Source organism: Loxodonta africana, chromosome 4 (assembly GCF_030014295.1).
Source record: "Loxodonta africana isolate mLoxAfr1 chromosome 4, mLoxAfr1.hap2, whole genome shotgun sequence".
Lineage (NCBI taxonomy): Eukaryota > Metazoa > Chordata > Mammalia > Proboscidea > Elephantidae > Loxodonta > Loxodonta africana.
The window spans coordinates 30,861,474-30,881,916 of NC_087345.1; the positions used below are offsets into that span (position 1 = coordinate 30,861,474).

At 40.6% G+C, this 20,443-nt stretch overlaps 2 protein-coding genes across 3 annotated transcripts in view; one reads left to right on the forward strand and one right to left on the reverse strand.

Moving 5' to 3' along the window:
• The window catches only part of SCYL2 (SCY1 like pseudokinase 2), a 90,276-nt gene extending 83,652 nt beyond the window's left edge, over positions 1 to 6,624 (reverse strand). For both annotated transcript variants that reach the window (XM_010599607.3, XM_003405287.4), the window contains exon 1: positions 6,511 to 6,624. The gene's annotated coding sequence lies outside the window, so the exon portion shown is untranslated. The remainder of the gene's footprint in view (positions 1 to 6,510) is intronic.
• A 77-nt stretch (positions 6,625 to 6,701) lies between these two features.
• DEPDC4 (DEP domain containing 4) overlaps positions 6,702 to 20,443 on the forward strand; it is a 45,101-nt gene continuing 31,359 nt past the window's right edge. Inside the window, exons 1-3 of the mRNA XM_064283692.1 lie at positions 6,702 to 6,995; positions 9,265 to 9,676; positions 10,827 to 10,972. Of these exons, the coding sequence (XP_064139762.1) occupies positions 6,860 to 6,995; positions 9,265 to 9,676; positions 10,827 to 10,972 (694 nt within the window). The 5' untranslated portion in view covers positions 6,702 to 6,859. The remainder of the gene's footprint in view (positions 6,996 to 9,264; positions 9,677 to 10,826; positions 10,973 to 20,443) is intronic.

The following is a 20,443-nucleotide window of genomic DNA, read 5'->3' on the forward strand; positions in this document are numbered from 1 at the left end:
TGTATTTAAGTTGCCTGAATGACAGGCACATGGAAGTACCTAGTATGTTTTCGGGTATGCAGGCAAAAAACTTTGAAAAGACATCTAGGTTGAAGACAAAAATTTTGGCACTATGCTTACAGGCAGTACAGTACTTAAGATTTTGGGCCTGAAAAAGGTCACCCAAGGAGATCCAAGAATATGTATATTAGAAAGCCAAGGACAGTATTACATGAATGAGCTAGCAAAATAGAAACTGAACTTAAACGAGATTTTGAATTATTAGCAATAGCTAATGTAAGAAATCTGGAGTCCAAATGACAGGTTTTTAAATTTTCATTTGATTAAGTGAATAAAGAAATAAGCCCATTTCCTAAAGAATAAAGTAGAAATGTTTATTCATGTAAGCCATTTCCTCCTGTATACTATTTCTTTGAATTCATTTGAAATTCAACATCCCCCCCCTTCTAAATTTTAGGCAAAATAAGATTTGGTGCAGCTTCAGTATGATCCTAGGATAGTTATCGCTCTACCATGTGGCTCAGCCATCACTTGGCTTTCAGGAGAATCAGTAGGTGAACCTGTTGTAATACTAGATTTTATATGCACCTGGCAGAGGGTGGGTTGAGTCTTACAGAACTTGATGACAGGTAGCTGGCAAAAACTGGCAGTTCTTTCAGCTCTGCCTGCTCATGAACTCTAGATATAGCAGGAATATAAAGGGTAAAATTATATTTATCTTAAAAAAACTTTCCTGAATTTTCAGAATAACACAACTGCAAGAAAAAAAAAAAAGTCCCATACTTCTGGAGAATAAAACCTTAAAAAGTTAGAATTAGTCTGCGTTTTTGTTGCAAATACTGTAATGCAAATAAAAAGGAGGCTACTGTATTAGATCTGACAATGAAATTGTCTATTCACTTTTAGTCTCATGGCACCTGACAGAGATTAGACTTTCAAAAGCACAAATAAACATTGACTACAAAAAAAATAGTACAAATAAGCTCAAAACAGTTTGTTTTATCCATTAAAGCAGCATAAGGGGTCTGAAATTTCTATGCAAATGCTTGAAAATAAATGACTATCACTCCATCATTTATTCAGTTAAGTATTCAGAAAATGAAATTTTATAACTCAAAATAAGGATTAGGTTTACATGACATTAAATACTTTTAGTAAAATGCTTCTTCAAATTTGGGGAAAAACTTTTTACTCACACTTCTATTTGTGGTGCTTATCTGTTTACATCTAAAGAAGATGATGAAGAGATACATTCACGAAATACATTTTTTTTTTTCTTGTGGGCATACTCAGAGATTACTGGTAGTTTTTAAAAGAGTAGTTGCTGAAAAATGGTTTAAATTATTCTTTTGGCCTATACAGAAATCAAGTCTAATCTTATTCAGAAAAAAGATTATGCTGCGTATAATCATTCTCTTTTCAACTACAAAAAGTATTATCAGTCAAGCTAGAAGAGATTATAGAAGGCAAGACTGATTTTTAGTAATAAACAAAAAACTGAAAAGACTTAGCAATGTACAGACGTGAAACACATAATTGTACCGGGTACCCACTAGGTAGAAGACACCATGCGAGGTGCAATGGAAGAAACAAGAAGTAACATTTAATTCCATCACTGGTACAAACTTAAAGCCATTGTACAATAAGATTTAAAATGCAACAGGAGAAATTACAAGGCAACACATACTTAAATGCCAAATTAATACTCTGAACAGTAAGTAATATCTGAGGAGAAATTAAATTTGAGGCACTTCTAGACCTATGTGGAGCTCTGGTGGTGAAGTGACTAAGCGTTCGGCTGCTAACCAAAAGGTCAGCAGTTCAAATCCACCAGCTGCTCCTTGGAAACCCTATGGGGCGGTTCTGCTCTGTCCTAGAGGGTTGCTATGAGTTGGAATCAACTTGACAGCAATGGGTTTGATTTTTTTTTTCCTAGTCCATGTAATTAGTAAAATATAGGAAGTCAATTAAATTTTTAAAATGATTTTAATTTTAAAAAGAAAAAAGAAGAGTCTGTAGAAGCGGTAGCATCTGACTATTCAGCCCCTCCAGCTAGAAAAGGAGGAGAGGAAATAACTGGGTACAAAACTAGACTAACTGACCACTGACACCACGCTTATGTCTACAGTTCTTCCCTGACTTGCAAAAGTATGAAACCTACAGTGTAGTATAATGTGTGAAAACTGAAACTCATGAAGCACCGAAGTATTGTCTAAGACAATGGTTTTCAAACATTGGTGAACATCTAAATAACTTGGGTAACTTGTTAAACCATATAGATGCCTATCTACTATCCCAAATTTTTGGAACCAGAATCTATAAAGGTGCAGTTAGGGTATTTCTACTTTGAGCAAGCTCACTGGGTGATTCTGATTCACAGCAAAGTGTGAGAATTAACTGTGACATCATTAAGTACACAACCTTCATTGGCAAGGAAACCTGAGTTCCAAGGTCAGTTCTAATTCTTACTATCTCCATAACCATCAACTATTCTCCCTAACTCTATTTAGTAATTATGAAAAGGAAAAATGACACCCATACCTCAAGTTAGTCTTGTGAGGGGTAAAGTTGATGATGCATGCAAAATGCTTGGTACAATGCTTGGCAAACTCAGCAAGCATTCAGTGAATCCATTCATTTAATGAAACATATATTAAGCATTTACACAGTATCAGAAGATAAGGAACACCTCATTATTATTAAGTATGGTGGAAGAGGGTAAGCCAATCGCGACCTGCTGCCTTTCCCTGTGACCCACAAACGAACCTTGTGCTTAGGTCCAGATGCACTGGCCTGGCTTCTTGGATGAGATAACAGTGTGGGCTGACTCCCTTTCTCTTTCCCCAGATGTTTGGACCCAAAATACATCCCAAAGGACTTGGTGACCTATCAGCACATCTCTCCCCTCTTGCTCGGAGCACATGTCAACATTCTCAGGAATTGCTAAGTGTGCGTGTTGTACAGCATATGGCCAACCTTACTTTTATCTGTTCCCAGTGGGAAGGGAACAGGGCATACGAAGGGTGCATGCAGACCATCTCCCTGCACTAGCTGCAGAAGGAGATCCACTGGCCATGGGGGACCAACACGCACTACTAAAGCTGACCTCACTCTGTCTCTTCTCTATATGAGTAAAGCATTGTTCCAGCCAATGTCTGTGTGTGAGTCGTGTCTTTCTTGGTGATGCTGACATCTGCAAGATATGGGGTGGGTTACTATCCCCAACGATGGGAATTCTCCCCTGGAGGTGGTAACAGGTGTTACTTGCTCGACAAGTATTAATAAATATGGCAACCCTGCAACAATGTTATGAGAACATATAATTAGGGGAATCTACCCTAATCAACTCGATGGCACTGGATGGTACCCTAATCAAGAAATTCTTCCTGAAGTGAACTGAATGAAGAGTAGGCATTAACTAAGTGAAAAGTGAGCACAGCACGAACAAAGAAAATGATGTCCCTGAGGGGTGCTCAAGAGAAAAGGATGCCTGTACTAAAGAATTTGACAGATATAAGATGGGCAACAACTCTCCAATGAAGACAGAAAAACAAGTGTATGATCACATACGGATGGGTATAGGCATATAGGTATATGCGTAGGGACAGTTGCATACGTATGTGAGAACAGACAGATGTGTATGTATGAAAAAACAAAAAGCAAACCTGTTGCCTTCGAGTCAACTGCAACTCATAGCTACCCTACAGGATGAATTAGAACTGCCCCACAGGGTTTCCAAGGAGTGGCTGGTGGATTTGAAACACCAACCTTTTGGTTAGCAGCCACGCTCTTAACCACTGCACCACCAAGGCTCCAAAGTATGTATATGTATGTATAAATACAGATATGTGTGTGCAGGAACATATATTCAAGACACAACTTCAGATACTCCTCAGACGTAACCAAACACCTTCCGAGATTGGTTTTCTAGGTTTGAAGGCTTAGGACCATAGTCTCATGGGACAACTCAGTAGGACAACTCAGTCAGTTGGCATAATAGGGTTTACAAATTCATATTCTGCATCCGAATGAAGTGAGTAGTGTCTGGGGTCTTAAAAACCTACAAGCAGCCATCTAAGATACAACTATTGGTCTCTAACCATCAGGACAAAAGAGTAAGAAGGTAACCAAAATCTTAGTGAAAAAAGAAGACTACAAGGCTGATAGCCTACACGAGTCATGACCTCATCTATGCCAAGACCAGACAAACTAAATGGTATCCAACTACCACCACTGACCATTCTGACAGGGGTCACAATAGATGGTCCCATAGAATGGGAGAAAAATGTAGAACAAATCTCAAATTCTTAAAAAAAGCCAAACTAGCCGGATCAGTTGAGACCATAGGACTCCCTAAGACTACCACCCCGAGACATTCTTTAAACCTTGAACTGAATTTATCCCCTAGGATCACCTTTTATTGAAATAGCATACTGGCACACAAAATAAAGGATGTTACCTGTAAGATTACTGCTCTACTAAAAAACCATCTGTATGAGGCCAAAAGGTCTCCAAAGCACAAATGAGAAGACAAGGGGGCAGGGAAACTAGAGTACTGGAAATGGAACAACCGGAACACAGTTAAAGAGAATGCTGACACATTGTAAAAAATATAACTAATGTCACTGAACAATTTGAGTGGGAACTGTCAAATGGGACCTAACCTGCTGGGTAGACTTTTGCCAAAAACACAATAAAATATTACTTAAAAAAAAAAAAGGAAAGGAAGAGCATTTCCAGGCAGAGGGAACACTGTAAGCAAAACCCGTGTACCTGAAGCAGAAGACCCAAAAGAAAGACAGGATGGAGGGGAAAAGGGGAATGCCAGAAAGGCTTGACCTCATAGCGCAGGTTAGGGATTTTAATCTTTACCTTAAAAACCATGAGAAACCACTTAAGTGTTTTAAACATGGAGACCACGTGATTAGATCTGCATTTTGAAAAAAATCACTCAATCTGGTGTGGAAAACTGCAGCAGGAGCCAGAGTAGATGCAGGTGGACCATAATTAGCAGGCTACTGAAGTAGTTCAGATGAATGATGGTGGTGGCTGAAACTAGGGTTGTAGTGGTAAAGATGAGGAACAGAAAGATTTAAGAGATACTGAAGAGCCAAAATCAATAGGAAATCATAAGAGATTACGAGGCATGAGAGACAGGAAGTTGTCAAACTTTTACTCCTATAGAAGGGGATGGGGGCAATGTTAATCACTGAGCTAAACACAGTAAGAGGACTTCATTTTTCTTGAGGGGTAGATCATGAGTTTCAAACACCTGAGTATGAATAGTTATTTTAAATTATACGGTCAAGTTGTACAGAAATATTCCATTCTATGTAAACACAATGTGTCCGTACTTATTTGGTGTTTATGGATATTAGAGACAAAAGAACAGGTTTCTACATGTGTGTAAACTGGATCAGAACAGAATGGAGGCCTTTGCCTTCCATTAGGTTCCTTTTCTTTACAAAATCCCCAGAAAGCGTCCTTTACGACTACAATTTCATGTTGTCTCAAAACAGAATTCTATTTATACACACAGCTGATACATAAATATGGTTTTAAAAATGAATATTTATACAAAAAAAATAAGAGAATAAGACAAAAAGGCTCACAAAGTCTAAAAGAAAGCACCTGACTTTCATACTATCACCAGAACAGGTTCGTATTTTACAGGGACATGCCATGTGAAACATTTTCTTTAAACCGATAATTTTCCAGAATAAAGAGGCATGCTACTTAGGAAACTTCTTAGTCACAGAATCCAATTCAGGGCAAAAAAAAAAAAAAAAAAATGTTGTCATACACAGAATTCCTGAATTTGATCTACAAAAAAGTAGTTTGCAATTTACAATTAATTCACTACTGACATAAGTCACTAGTGACTAAGTTGCCTAAATCTTCCATCCTCTCTTCCCCGCTTAGAGAAGCATGAGAGCGGATGCCACCAAGGGGGGTTTTATTCTTAACAAAACACCTGCCCCACTCACCTTACACCCAATACCTTCCATTCGAGAGCTACAGCTACTGTCAGAGAAGGACGCCGGGCAACAGAGCTCTTGTTAGTAACCCAGGTTATCAGAGGCGGACCTCAGAACTGAGGGGAGCTGTCTCACCCAGTCCTGGAGTAGTGTCCAATTTCCCAAAAGGGAACTAAGATCACTAGAGTAACCCGAGCTCCTGAGCCGGCGCGGGAGACTCCCTCTCCGGCAGATGACTCCGGCTCCGGGTCTCCCGTCACCTCAAGGCCTCTTCGGGGGGCTCGGGCCTCTCGGATCCACTCCCCTAGCTCGCTGCTCCCCGAGTCCGCGTTCACGCCGAAGCCCACCGCCCCTCGGTTGCGACTCGCCGCCCGCAGGCCCGTCACCAGGCAACAGTCGCCACCGGGGACCGCCCTCGGAGGCCTACCGCGAGTGCGGGTCCTTCCCTATTCCCTCCTTGTTGGCCAAGGCCGTCCAGGCGGGAGCGCAGCCGCCGAGAGAGGCTGCTCGGTGGCCGGGGGCAGACACTCACCTCTTTCTTTCACCTCCTGGGAGGGGCGAGGCTGGAGCTCGCTTCCCCCCGCCCCCCAACACCTCCTGGCTGCACTGGCTCAGCCTCGGCGCCTGGCCGCTACTGCCGGCTTACTCCATTGCCTCCTCCACCCGCAGGGCCGCGAAAGCTGGAGCCGGAGAAGACAAGAGGGAGAGGAAGGGAGGGACGGGAGACGACCAGCAAGGTAGGGGAAAGAAGAACGAAAGACCTGGCGGCCAGGGCATGACGTCACTTCCGGCTGGCTCGGAAGGGGCGGGCCCCGAACTTTCCTCGGTTTCCGCCCCCGACTCCAGGTGGGGGCGGGGTTACAGAACTGTGGGCGGGGCCGATGTGCGAGCTGATGGCGGTTATTTTGACTCCGCGCTTCCTTAGCCTTGGCAGTCAGAGCGAGCTTCCTGGCCCAGGACGGAGCGGACGAAGTTTCGTGAGCCCTGGAGGTGGCTTCTATCGGAAAAGGAGGACAGGTAGCCTTGTAGATCCTAGCCAAATGTGTGTGAAGGTGCCGGGTAGCTGAGAGAAGGGAGGGGGTGACTTGGACTCTGCGCCTCCGGATTCTGGGTCCCGCCCCTTTCCTGGCCCACCTATTCTCTCCGGTCCTGGAGGGGGGAAGCCCAGACTTGGCCTTTTCAGGAGCTTTATCCTGGTGGTGTACTTGGGGAATCCACGAAAGCAGTGCTTCGTAAACTTTAATGCATATACGAATCACTTGAGACCTTGTTAAAATACAGGTTCTAAGTCAGGAGTAGGGTCTGATATCCTGCATTTCTAATAAGATCCCAGATGACTCCGAGGCTGCTGGTCACCAAGTTACGCTTATACCAAAAAAAAAAAAAAAACTCCCACCAAACCAGTTGTCACACGAGTTAAAGTACTAGATGGTAAGTTCTTTGAGTCCTAGGACTGTTTTTTTTTAACTTAGCCTGTTTGTTAATGAAGACTAGAGAGGTAAGTGGTCCACAGACAATATCCTTGTCTTCGCTGCTCAGATCTCCCCCTCCCTTGTCTCTCATCCTGGTCCTCTCCATCTCCGCACTGTCCACATTGTCTCGGAATTGTATATCAAAGGGTGCGCAGAGGAGCAGCTTCTGTTACAAAAGGAGTTTGAGGGTGGGTTTTTTATTTGTCATTTTTGTCATAAACATCAGACTTTTGTAAAATTGTGTACTCTTGCAGTTATCCGTAGCCAAGGCATCCATAGCATAAATTCTTAGATTCCACCCTCCAAAAAATCTAGACACAACATTCTAGATGTTTTGATTTCTTCCCTTTCATTCTTTTATAAAAAAATTAAATATCAAAAATACACCAGAGGAAGGGGAATGGGGAGTCACTGCTAACAGGGTTTCTTTGTGGAGTGATGAAATGTTCTGGAATTAAATAACAGTGATGGTTGTACAGTTTTGTGACTGCACTAAAAAGCACTAAATTGTACACTTTGAAGTGTACAAGGGGAATTTTATGGTATGGGAATTATACCTTAGTAAAAAATTAATCACAAAATTATACATACATGTTATAAAATTTTAGAACTATATAGAATGAAAATTAAACATCCTTTTTCGTCAACCACCATTATAACCCTATTTTCCAGAGGTTAATTGTTTGGAGTTCATCCTTCCAGATCTTTCTGCCTTACTATTTATCTACATTTTTGTAGGTTTAAAAAAAAAAAAAAAGTAGTCAATTCCAACTCATGGCAACCCTATAGGACAGAGTAGAACTGCCCCATAAGGTTTCCAAGGAGCGGCTGATAGATTCCAACTGCTGAACTTTCGGTTAGCAGCCAAGCTTTTAACCACTGCGCCACCAGTGCTCCGTATTTGTATACGTAGGTTGGGAATTCATTTTTACATAAGTGGTTCATAGTATACAAATTGTTCAGCTCAGCTCCTTGTTTGTTTGGTTTCTTGGGCTCCCACCCCGCTACTTAATGAGACCCTTCCATGCTATAAACACAGCTCTACCTCATTCTTCCTAATGGTTACCTAGTGTTCCATGGTAAGGCTGTACCATAATTTAACTACCCCCCAGTTGATGGACATTTTGTTTCTAAGTTTTCATTATTCCTCAGCAAACTTTTTTTTTTTAAACTATAATGGCTGACAGACAAATTGATTAGTTTTATTTCAGCTCCTTGTCCTAAATCTCTGTTGAAGAGACAAAGGAAAAGGAAAAAACAAAGAGCCTAGTGAAGCCACAACTCTGTAATAACCAAGAATCTGAATGTGTGTGAGTTCCTTTTAAATGTGTCCTGAAATAGTCTTCAAGATTAGCTACTAGTTAATCAGGGAGCTCTGGTGGTACAGTGGTTAAGAGCTTGGCTGCTAACCAAAAGGTGGGCAGTTCCTATCCACCAGCCCTCCTTAGAAACCCTGTGCAGCGGTTCTAGTCTGTCCTATAGGGCCGCTATGAGTAGGAATCAACTCAATGGCAATAGATTTGTTTTTTGGGGGTTTGGACTAGTTAATAATGTTAAGGGTATGTAAGTTCTTAATAATATATTTCACATCCGTAAAGCATTTTCCCAGGTTGACTCTATTTTTATTGGCAGACAACTTTATAATGCAACTTTAGTAAGTATATTATGGTTTACATAAGATGGGAGATGAAGAAACTTAAGAAAGAAATTGGCAGTATATATACCATAAAAAAAATAATTTGTCAACACTGAAAAACTTACAAATATTTGGGTTGTGGAAATTTATGAGAAACATGTTTAATTTTGTTTTTCAGGATTCTCTGGTCCTTTTCAAGCTACTCAGGTCTGGGATAGTATTATTCACTCCCTTCATACCCAAGTGGAGATAAAAAGAAGACGGCATCATTTACAAACATACAAAGACTGTTTTACTGGTTCTGATGCTGTCGATGTAGTATTAAGTCATCTCATGCAAAATATATGCCTGAGTAGCACCGACATCTCTCGTCTTAAAGGAGTTCGTCTTTGCCAAGTTCTAATGGATCATAAAGTATTTGAACCGGTAGGAGTGAAACCATCCAAAAATGAAAAGGATTTGGTATTTGAAGATTCAAACAGCAGTCTTTACCGTTTTCTAGGCAGTAAGTCATCTCATGTTTTTGGCAAGAGAAAAAAGGATGTGGAGAATGGGTTAACTGATGACACAAAAGCAAAAGAACCTTCAAGGTTAGTGTTAACCAAGATACTGTAATATACTGTTTAGACCGTGGCAGAACTGCCTTCACTGCACTAAACTTGAATGTTATGCTTTCAGTTTTTTTTCAGAAGTCAATAAAAGAAATAGCAATGTAAAAATTAATCCACCTCTGCATTTGCTTTAAAACTGTTGTGTAGGACATTATCACATAAAAAGAAATTTCAGAATTTATACCAGGAAAAGCTTCATCTCCTCTTGAGGAGTTGATATGCTTCCTATTTTTGAAAAATGACTTAGCCAATGTAAAAATAAGTCAAGGTTATCTGGAAGCTCAGAGCAAACATTCCTGCTCTATCATAGCAACTATGTTAACCTTAGAATTAGCATATTTACTTTCTCCTTTTTTAGAATTCTAATTTGTCTTTTTTTGGTGATATTCTATTAAATTTATTATGCGTGTATTTTATCGTGGACCCCTGGTGCCACAGTGGTTAGGAGCTCAGCTGCTAACCAAAATGTCAGCAGTTCAAATTCACTAACTGCTCCCTGGAAACCCTATGGATCAGTTCTACCCTGTCCGATAGGGTTGCTATGAGTCAAAATCCACTCAATGGCAACAGGTTTGTTTTTTTTGGTTTGATATTTTATTGTAAGCTGCCTGAAATCCTTTTTGGAAATAGGTAATGTACAAATGAATTTTAAATTATTTAAATTATAAATGTATAAATAAATTGGGGGGGGGGGCATTGGTGTTTCAGTGGTAGGATTCTCGCCTTCCATGCAGGAGACCTGAGACTGAGTCTCAGCCAGTGCTCCTCACATGTAGCCACCATTCACCTGTCAGTGGAGGCTTACGTGTTGCTATGATGTTGAAGAGATTTCAGCAGAGCTTCCAAACTAAGACTAGAAAGAAAAGCCCTGGTGACCTACTCCTGAAAATCAGCCAGTGAAAACCCTATGGATCACAACAGTCCAGTCCACAACCAATCACAGGGATGGCACAGGACCAGAATGGCGCAGGACTGGGCAGCATTTCATTCTCTTGTGCGTGGGGTCACCATAAGTTGGGGACCAACTTGATGGTAGCTAATAACAACAACAAATAAATTTTAATAAATGAAATGTGTACTTGGAATTTTGGTCCTGTATGTAATGAAAATTCACACATTTTTTTAACAGAACAGAAGATGAAATGATTTCAAATCCTCTAGCACAAGAGATTGGCGAGGAAAGAACTGAGGAACTTACTCACATACTGAGTGGGAATCCAGCTCCACTTCCAAATATCACAGTTAACAAACCTGTCCTCCAGCTTTCAAAAAAAGGTATCTTCAGTTTTCATTATTTTTTTTTTTCAGAACTTTCTAAGGAAGAGTGGACTTCCCAGGTGTGTTTAAAAAGTAGTGTGTTTGATGTGTTGACTCTCTCTCCAGTTCTTTTCCCTCTAATGATTTCCTTTTACATAGTGATTACATGAGACAAGACAGGTGAGGCAATATAGATCCATTACATTTAGTTTATTTTTCCCAGTGACCATGAACAGATTAACAGGAGGTGTTACACTCCATAAACCCGTTGCTGTCAAGTCGATTCTGACTCATGGTGATCCTATAGGACAGAGTAGAACTACGCCTTAGGGTTTCCAAGGCTGTAATTTTTACATAAGGAAACTACCACATCTTTCTCCCACAGAGCAGCTGGTGGGTTCAAACTACCAACCTTTTAGTTAGCAGCTGAGCACTTAACCACTGTACCACCAGATTACAGCCCTTAGTACCAGGGAAAACATGCAGACTCACTACCGGTCCTATTACCTATAATCCAAGACCATCTTCTTATGAGCACACCCTTTGTCCATTACATAAACTCCTTAAACATGTCTCTGCTCTTTCCCTTTCCCAGAACAAACTAGACTACCTATTATTCTACTCCCCTTTGCTATGTTCTTTGTCTACTTATGGTTTTTCTCCTTATAATACTACTAACATAAGAAGAAGAGCCTCATTATTAGGGCAGTGAAGAAGGGTACACATGCAATTCATTAATGATTACAGTCTTTACTGCATTTGGTCACACCACGACAGAAGCAAGACAAGCATGATTTGCATACTGGAGGAGCATAGTTTATCAGAGCAGTTAAACTAAGTGTGATAAGGGCAATACGGGGTACACTGGTGTGCAGATAAGGGGTACCCAACATAAGCTAGAGGGAGTCATTGAAGATTCCCAGAGGAAGGAACATTTAAGCTTGGTTATAAGGAAGGAACAAAGTACAGAGAAGTAACTGAGGCAGAGGGACTATATGTATAAAAGCACAGAGACAAGATAGAACATGCAACAGTTGAGAAACTGAGAGAGCCCTGTTTGACCAGAACAAGCAAGGGGACATGAGGAGCAAGGTGAGGCTGGAGATGCAGGCAGGAGCAATTACAGGAGCTTTTTAGGCTATGCTGTTATTAGTTGCTGTCAAGCCAGTTCTGACTCATGGCAGCTTCATGTGTGCAGAGTAGAAGTGCAGTCCACAGGGTTTTCAAGGCCACGACCTTTCATAAGCAGATCACCAGGCCTTTCTTCTGAAGTGCCTCTGGGTAGGTTCAAACCACCAAATTTTCAGCTGTTAGTTGAATACTTAACAATTTGTACCACCCATGTTACAGAAGTTATATTTTATTATAAAGACAATGAGGAAATAAAGAAGGGTCTTAAGCAGGGGAGTGTGAAGATGAGGTCTATATTTGAGGGAGATCATTTTAACTTGCACTTCAGTCCAGTAGAGACTGGATTGAATGGAGGTAGATCGGAGGCCAAGAGACCTATTAGGAGGCAACTGCAAGGATGCAGGTGAGCTCAGAGAAGGAGGGTTAGAGTGGCTGCACAACTGGAAGAATGTAATCATTGTCACTGAATGGCATATGTGGAAACTGTTGAGTTGATGTATGTTGTGCTGTGTATATTCTCAACAATAACAACAAAATAAAATTTTAAAAAATAATAAAAGCATTGAGGTGGGGACGACAGTGATCTGGACTAAATTTGTGGCCGTGGAACAGACAAATTCAGCAGAATTTGATGACTGAGTGGATGAAATGGACTGAGAGTAGAGATGGAGACCAGGATGATTCTAGATATTGAAGCAGATATTACGGGTTCGCTTGGAATATGTTGAATTTGAAGTTTCCTGTCCAGTAGGTAGTCAGATCTGTAGGTAAGTGGAGTGGCTGAGGCTAGAGGTAAAGATTTAGGCGCCATCAGCGTTGAAACTGAAGCAATGGGAAAGGACTACATTGCCCAAGGAAAGGGTATAGAGTGAGAAGGGAAGAGGGACTAGAAAAGACCTCTGAGAAAGACTAGTGTTTAGACGACAAGCAGGAAGAGCCAACAAAGGTACAGTTTTTATCTATTACAAATGAAAAATAACTTTTAACACCCATCATTTTCCCTTAGGGGCATGGAGTACCTCTAGAAATTCCTAAATAAAGATGCATGTAATTTATCAGTAAAGGCGTCATCAAAAGTAATTTCTATTTATTGGGCCTTTCTATATGCCAAACTATTTGTTTTGCATTTTATATTTATTATCTATAATCTTACAATAGACCTGTAAAGTAAGGAGTAAAATTTCTATTTTATAGTTGGGGAAACTGAGCCTCAGAAGGATTAAGTTAAAAAGACACAGTAGGAAAGAGAAGCTGGCACTCATGTACTTTTTAGAACATTTTCGTCAGTGTTATGTGTGCACGTAATGTATTCAAATAGTCCTATAAGTCTTGTTACGAGAAACAGCAGTTCCCCTACCTTCTCCTCTAACCCATTTTCCCCTCCCTAGGGGCAACCATTTACAACTCCTACCTCTTATCTCCAAATACCAACCAACCAACCAGTTATCATCAAGTCAAGCTTGTTAACAGTTTGTACCACTCAGAGACTCCATATCTATAAACAGCATGCTTATATTGCTGCTTTATGATTTTTCAGTTTGGGGCATGTCTTAGTCCCTTAGTCATCTAGTGCTGCTATAACAGAAATAACACAAGTAGATGGCTTTAACAAAGAGAAATTGATTTCCTCACCGTAAAGTCGGCAAAAAGTTCAAATTCAGGGCGTCAGCTCCAGGGGAAGGCTCTCTCTGTCAGCTCTGAAGGAAAGTCCTTCTCATCAGTCTTCCCCTGGACTAGGAGCTTCTCTGCACAGGAACCCCAGGTCCAAAGGACGCCAACTCTACTCCCTCGGCTTTAGGTGCACTATTCTCCTAGTACATCAGAGTGGCATCTCTACCGTTACAAACACCACAGGCCATAGCGCCACCCTTTGAAACCCCAGAGGTCGAGGCCATACCTCCTGAGACTGAGGCAGCTCAGCTTCTCGTGTTCCTTGTCTCTTCAGCTTTTGCTTCCTGGTTCCTTGGCCTCTCAGCCCTCAGGCCTCATGCCTGCATCTGCCCTGCTGGGGCAAGTGTTCCAAAGCTCCGTATTTCCATTGATAAGCACCTCGAGACACCCCACTCCACCAGGAAGCCTCCTGCACACAGGTACTCAGGCTCCAGCACTGCTTGGTGCTGGTCCCTGGGTTCTGCTGCAGCTGGTCCTCTGTTGCGGCCAGTCCTCTGCTGTGGCCAGTCCTCTGTTGCTGTTTCTCACCATCTGCACCTTCTCCAGTGTTAGCAATTCTCCTTACTGCTATCCATTCTGAGCCTTCTATCCAGTCACAGTTTCAAAACCACTTCCACATTTTAGGTATCTGTTAGAGCAGCACCCTACTCTCTCAGTACCAAATTCTGTCTTAGTTATCTAGTGCTGCTGTAACAGAAATACCACAAGTGGAAGTTTATTTTCTCACAGTAAAGTAAGCTAAAAGTCCAAATTCTGGCCATCAGCTCCAGGGTAAGGATTTCTCTTTCTGTCGGCTTTGGAGGAAGATCTTTCTTGTCAACCTTCCCCTAGACTAGGAGCTTCTCTGCACAGGAACCCCAGGTCTTAAGGACGCGCTCTGCTCCTGGTGCTTCTGTGTTGGTGGTATGAGGCCCCCACTCTCTGCTTGCTTCCCTTTCCTTTTATCTCTTGAGAGATGACAGGTGGTGCAGGCCACACCCCAGGGAAACTCCCTTTACATTCGATCAGGGATGTGACCTGGAAAGGGTGTTACAATCCTACCCTAATCCTCTTTAACATAAAATTATAATCACGAAATGGAGGACAACCACAGAATACTGGGCATCATGGCCTAACCAAGTTAATACACACATTTTTGGGAGGGCATAATTCAATTCGTGACAGTCAGCATTGTGCCAGGGGTTAGCATGTAAAATTAGCCATTAATTTTTACTGTAGCAAAAAACAATAGGACAATACCATGAAAATGGCACCTGACATTCAGCATCATGCTTTGAGATGCCGGAGAGTGGTGGGGTTTGTGGTGTGCTGGAAATGACTTGGCAATCCAAAAGGGGTAGCCACTAATTGGGATCAGTTGATTTTTTCAGGCACGAATCCAGACCCAGTGTTGCAAGATCTTCTGGTTTTCTCATTTTTGGGTTGTTAAAGTATGAAACTCAAGGTTCTTACATAAAGTTTTCCCAATTTTATACAAGTCAGTGTTTTTTCAAAATACTCTATAACCAAATAACCAAACAAATCCTGACTATGGGCTAAATTTATTCTATAGGCCACCTGCTTGGGAGCTCTGCAAGAGATTTACGGTAGCTGTTGCTTTTGTAATTTTGTTTCATATTGAAAGGGAAAACAAAACTTTAATTATGACTTGATGGTTACTGTAAAGAAAAACCTAATTAACTCTTAACAGGAGTGACCAGAAACCCAAGTTAAGATCAGCCTAGGATTGTATTTTAAGAACAATAGACTGCAATTCTCTGTGCTGCGTTGAATAGAAAGATAATTAGTAATCTTCTTATATTCTCTCAGATGTGTAAAATAGTTTATAAGCATGGCCAGTAGGCTTTTATATTTGGAACTAACCCATTGTTAGCCTTAAAAGCTAGATAATATCACTTTATAATTAACATGACCAGAAAATAAAATCCAGATGGCATATAACCCTCATATCTCCTTAAAGGTCAATCTTGAAAAGAAAAGTTGTAATGTAACTAGTTTAAATTATACTAGCATTAAATTAATCCTTTTTTTTTTTTTTTTTGCTTTACTTAACAGTTTACATAGCAAACTAATTGTCCGGTTGATAATTCATACACAAGTTGTTCCATGACATTGGTTGCAATCCCCATGATGTGTCAGCACTCTCCCCATTTCTACTCTGAGTTCCCTGTTTCCATTTGTCTGGTTTCCCTGCCTTCTCATCTTTCTTTTGGGAAAATGTTGCCTTTTTGGTCTCCTGTAATTGATTATTGTAAGGAGCACATTCCTCATGGGTGTTATTTGTTTTATGTTATTTGGCTGAAAGGCAGCCTCCAGGAATGTTTTCAGTTCCCATTTAGAAGGGTGTCTTAGGGCAGTAGTTTCGGGAGTTCCTCCATTCTGTATCAGACCAGTAAGGCTGGTCTTTTTTGTGGGTTTGAATTTTACTTCTTTCACCCATCCTAACCAGGAACTTCTATTGTGTTCCTGCTCAGAGCAATTTGGCAGTGGTAGTCAGGCACCAAAGGAGGCTATAGTTCATGTAGGCCATTAGTCCTTTGGACTGATTGCTTCCATAAGTCTTTGGTTTTCTTCACTCTCCTTTGCTCCGCACAGGAAGAGACCAATAGTTGTATCTTAGGTGACTGCTCGCAGGCTTTTAAGACCCCAGATGCTACTCACTAAACTAGGATGTAGAACATTATCCTTAGGGACTATATTATGCCACTTGACCTGGATATTCCCTGAGACTATGGTCCTTAGCCTTCAAGCCCAGTAGCTCAGTCTTATGAGGTATTTGGTTATGTCTAAGAAGTTTCCATATTTCTGCCCCCATGTGTTCTAATATATATACGAATATACATGCAGCACATACAAACATGTACGTAGAATTATCCACAACATACCTATGTATGCATGTGGGTTTACTCCTGTACAACCTCCTGTACCTATTTAGCATACATATTTACCTGTGACGAGTGAGCACCTCCAGCGCTCTCAATTGATATTCCATCAATTCCTGGAGCCTTGTTTTTCGCCAATGCCTTCAGAGCAGCTTGGACTTCTTCCTTCAGTACCATCGGTTCCTGATCATATGCCACCTCTTGAAATGGTTGAATATCGACTAATTCTTTTTGGTGGAATGACTCTGTGTATTCCTTCCATCTTCTTCTGATGCTTCCTGCATCATTTCATATTTTTCCCATGGAATCCTTCACTATTGCAACTCGAGGCTTGAATTTTTTCTTCAGTTCTTTCAGCTTGAGAAACGCCAAGCATGTTCTTCCCTTTTGGTTTTCCATCTCCAGCTCTTTGCACATGTCATTATAATACTCTACTTTGTCTTCTCAAGAGGCCCTTTGAAATCTTCTGTTCAGTTCTTTTACTTCATGAATTCTTCCTTTTGCTTTAGCTGCTCAACGCTTAAGAGCGAGTTTCAGAGTCTCCTCTGACATCCGTCTTGGTCTTTTCTTTCTTTCCTGTCTTTTTGATGACCTCTTGCTTTCTTCATGTATGATGTCCTTGATGTCTTTCCACAACTTGTCTGGTCTTCAGTCACTAGTGTTCAATGCATCAAATCTATTCTTGAGATGGTCTCTAAATTCAGGTGGAATATACTCAAGGTCATATTTTGGCTCTCATGGACTTGCTCTGATTTTCTTCAGTTTCAGCTTGAACTTGCATATGAGCAATTGATAGTCTGTTCCACAGTCGGCCCCTGGCCTTGTTCTGACTGATGATATTGAGCTTTTCCATCGTCTCTTTCCACAGATGTAGTCAATTTGATTTCTGTGTGTTCCATCTGGCGAGGTCCATGTAGTCACCGTTTATGTTGGTGAAAGAAGGTATTTGCAAGGAAGAAGTCGTTGGTCTTGCAAAATTCTATCATTCGATCTCTGGCATTGTTTCTGTCAGCAAGGCCATGTTTTCCAACTACTAATCCTTCTTCTTTGTTTCCAACTTTCGCATTCCAATCGCCAGTAATTATTAATGCATCTGGATTGCGTGTTCGATCAATTTCAGACTGCAGCAGCCGATAAAAAGTCTTCTGTTTCTTTATCTTTGGCCCTACTGGTTGGTGCATAAATTTGAATAGTCGTATTAACTGGCCTTCCTTGTAGGCGTATGGATATTATCCTATCACTGACAGCATTGTACTTCAGGATAGATCTTGAAACGTTCTTTTTGACGATGAATGCAACACCATTCCTCTTCAAGTTGTCATTCCCAGCATAGTAGACTGTATGATTGTCCGATTCAAAATGGCCAATACCAGTCCATTTCAGCTGACTAATGCCTAGGATATCAGTGCCTAGGATATTGATGTTTATGAGTTCCATTTCATTTTTTATTATTTCCAGTTTTCTTAGATTCATACTTTGTACATTCCAGGTTCCAATTATTAATGGATGTTTGCAGCTGTTTCTTCTCTTTTTGAGTTGTGCCACATCAGCAAATGAAGGTCCCAAAAGCTTTACTCTATCCAAGTCATTAAGGTCGACTCTACTTTGAGGAGGCAGGTCTTCCCCAGTCATCTTTTGAGTGCCTTCCAACCTGGGGGGCTCATCTTCCAGCACTATATCAGACAATGTTCTGTTGCTATTCATAAGGTTTTCACTGGCTAATGCTTTTCAGAAGTAGACTGCCGGGTCCTTCTTCCTAGTCTGTCTTAGTCTGGAAGCTCAGCTGAAACCTGTCCTCCATGGGTGACCCTGCTTGTATCTGAATACCAGTGGCATAGCTTCCAGCATCACAGCAACACACAACAACAACAATCTACCTATGTATCCACTCACAAATTGTTGTTTATTACTGTTGTTGCAAGATTGTGTATGTTATAGTATTTACCATAGTTGCTGTTTATCCTCGTGTACCTCTCAGTGGCTTCCTTTGCCTTGGTCACATTGTGCTGACTTCCCTCTTATTGTGTATAGCCTCTCCTTTCACCAGAATTGACACGCGTCTATGATTCAGAATCTACTCCAAGACAATGGGTTTTTTTTTTTTTTTTGATACTATTTATTTAGTGATTGTTCCTCTCTTCCCCTCCCATCCCTGATAACCATCAAAGAATGTTTCTTTCTGTGTGCAGATCTATTCTTTACTTTTATAATAGTGGTCTCATACAATATTTGTCCTTTTGTGATTGACTTATATCACTTAGCGTAATGTCCTCCATATTCATCTATGTTGTGAGACGTTTCACAGATTCATCATTATTCTTTATCGTTGTTTAGTATTCCATTGTACGTATGTACACAATTTGTTTATCTACTCATCCATTGATGGACAATTAGATTGTTTCCACCTTTTTGCTATTGTGAATAATGCTATGGTGAACATGGGTGTGCATCTGTCTACTTGTGTCACATCTCTCATTTCTCTAGGACATATACCTAGGAATGGGATTGCTGGATTGTATGATATTGCTATTTCTAGCTTTTTACAGAAGCACCGTACCATTTTCCATGGTGGTTATACCATTTTACATTCCCACCAGAAGCGTATAAGAGTTCCAATCTCCCTGCAATCTCGCCAGCATTTGTTTTCTGGTTTTTTTGATCTGTGCCAGTATTGCCAGGGTGAGATGGTTTCTCGTTGTAGTTTTGATTTGCACCTTTTTTTTAATGGCTAATGATTGTGAGCATATCAGTGTGTTTGTTAGCAAACGAATGTCTTCTTTGGTGAAGTGTGTGTCCCATGCCTTTTGCCCATTTTTTGATTGGATTGTTTGTCTTTTTTTGTTGAGATATTGAAATTTTCTGTATATTATAGAGATTAGACCCTTGTCAGATACATCATTGCCAAAATTTTTTTCCCAGTCTGTAGGTTCTCTTTTTACTCTTGTAGTGAAGTTTTTCGATGTATGTAAGTATTTAATTTTAGGAGGCCCTTGTTATCTAGTTTATCTTCTGATGTTTGTGCATTTGTAGTTATGTTTGATACTATTTGTGCCATAAATTAGGGACCCTAGCTTTGTCCCTATGTTTTCTTCCATGAACTTTATAATTTTAGGTTTAACATTTATGTCTTTGATCCATTTTGAGCTAGTTCTTGTGTATGGTGTGAGGCATTTTTCGTGTTTCATTTTTCTGCAAATGAATATCCAGTTTTGCCAGCACCATTTGTTAAACAGACTATCTCTTCCCATTTAATGGACTTTGACTCTTTGTCGAAGATCAGCTGTCTGTAGCTGGGTGGATTTACTTCTGAATTCCCAATTCTGTTCCGTTGGTCTATGTGTCTGTTGTTGCACCAGTACCAGGCTGTTTTGACTATTGTGGCTGTATAGTAGGTTCTGAGATGGAGGAAGTGTGAGATCTCCTACTTTGTTCTTCTTCAGTGATGCTTTAGATATCCTAGACCTCTTTCCTTTCCATATAAAGTTGGAGGTTACCTATTCCATTTCGTTGAAGAATGTTGTTGGAATTTGGATCAGGATTGATTTATATCTACAGACAGTTTTGAGTGGTATTGACATTTTCACAATATTAAGTCTTTCTATCTTTTTCCAGTGTTAAGTCTTTCTCTTTTGGTCTCTTACAGTAGTATTTTGTAGTTTTCCTTGTATAAATCTTTTACATGCCTAGGTATATTTATTCCTAAGTATTTTATCCTTTCAGAGGCTATCATAAATGATACTGTTTTCCTGATTTCCTCTTCAGAGTCCTCTTTGTTAGTGTAGAGAGATCCAATTTATTTTGTATG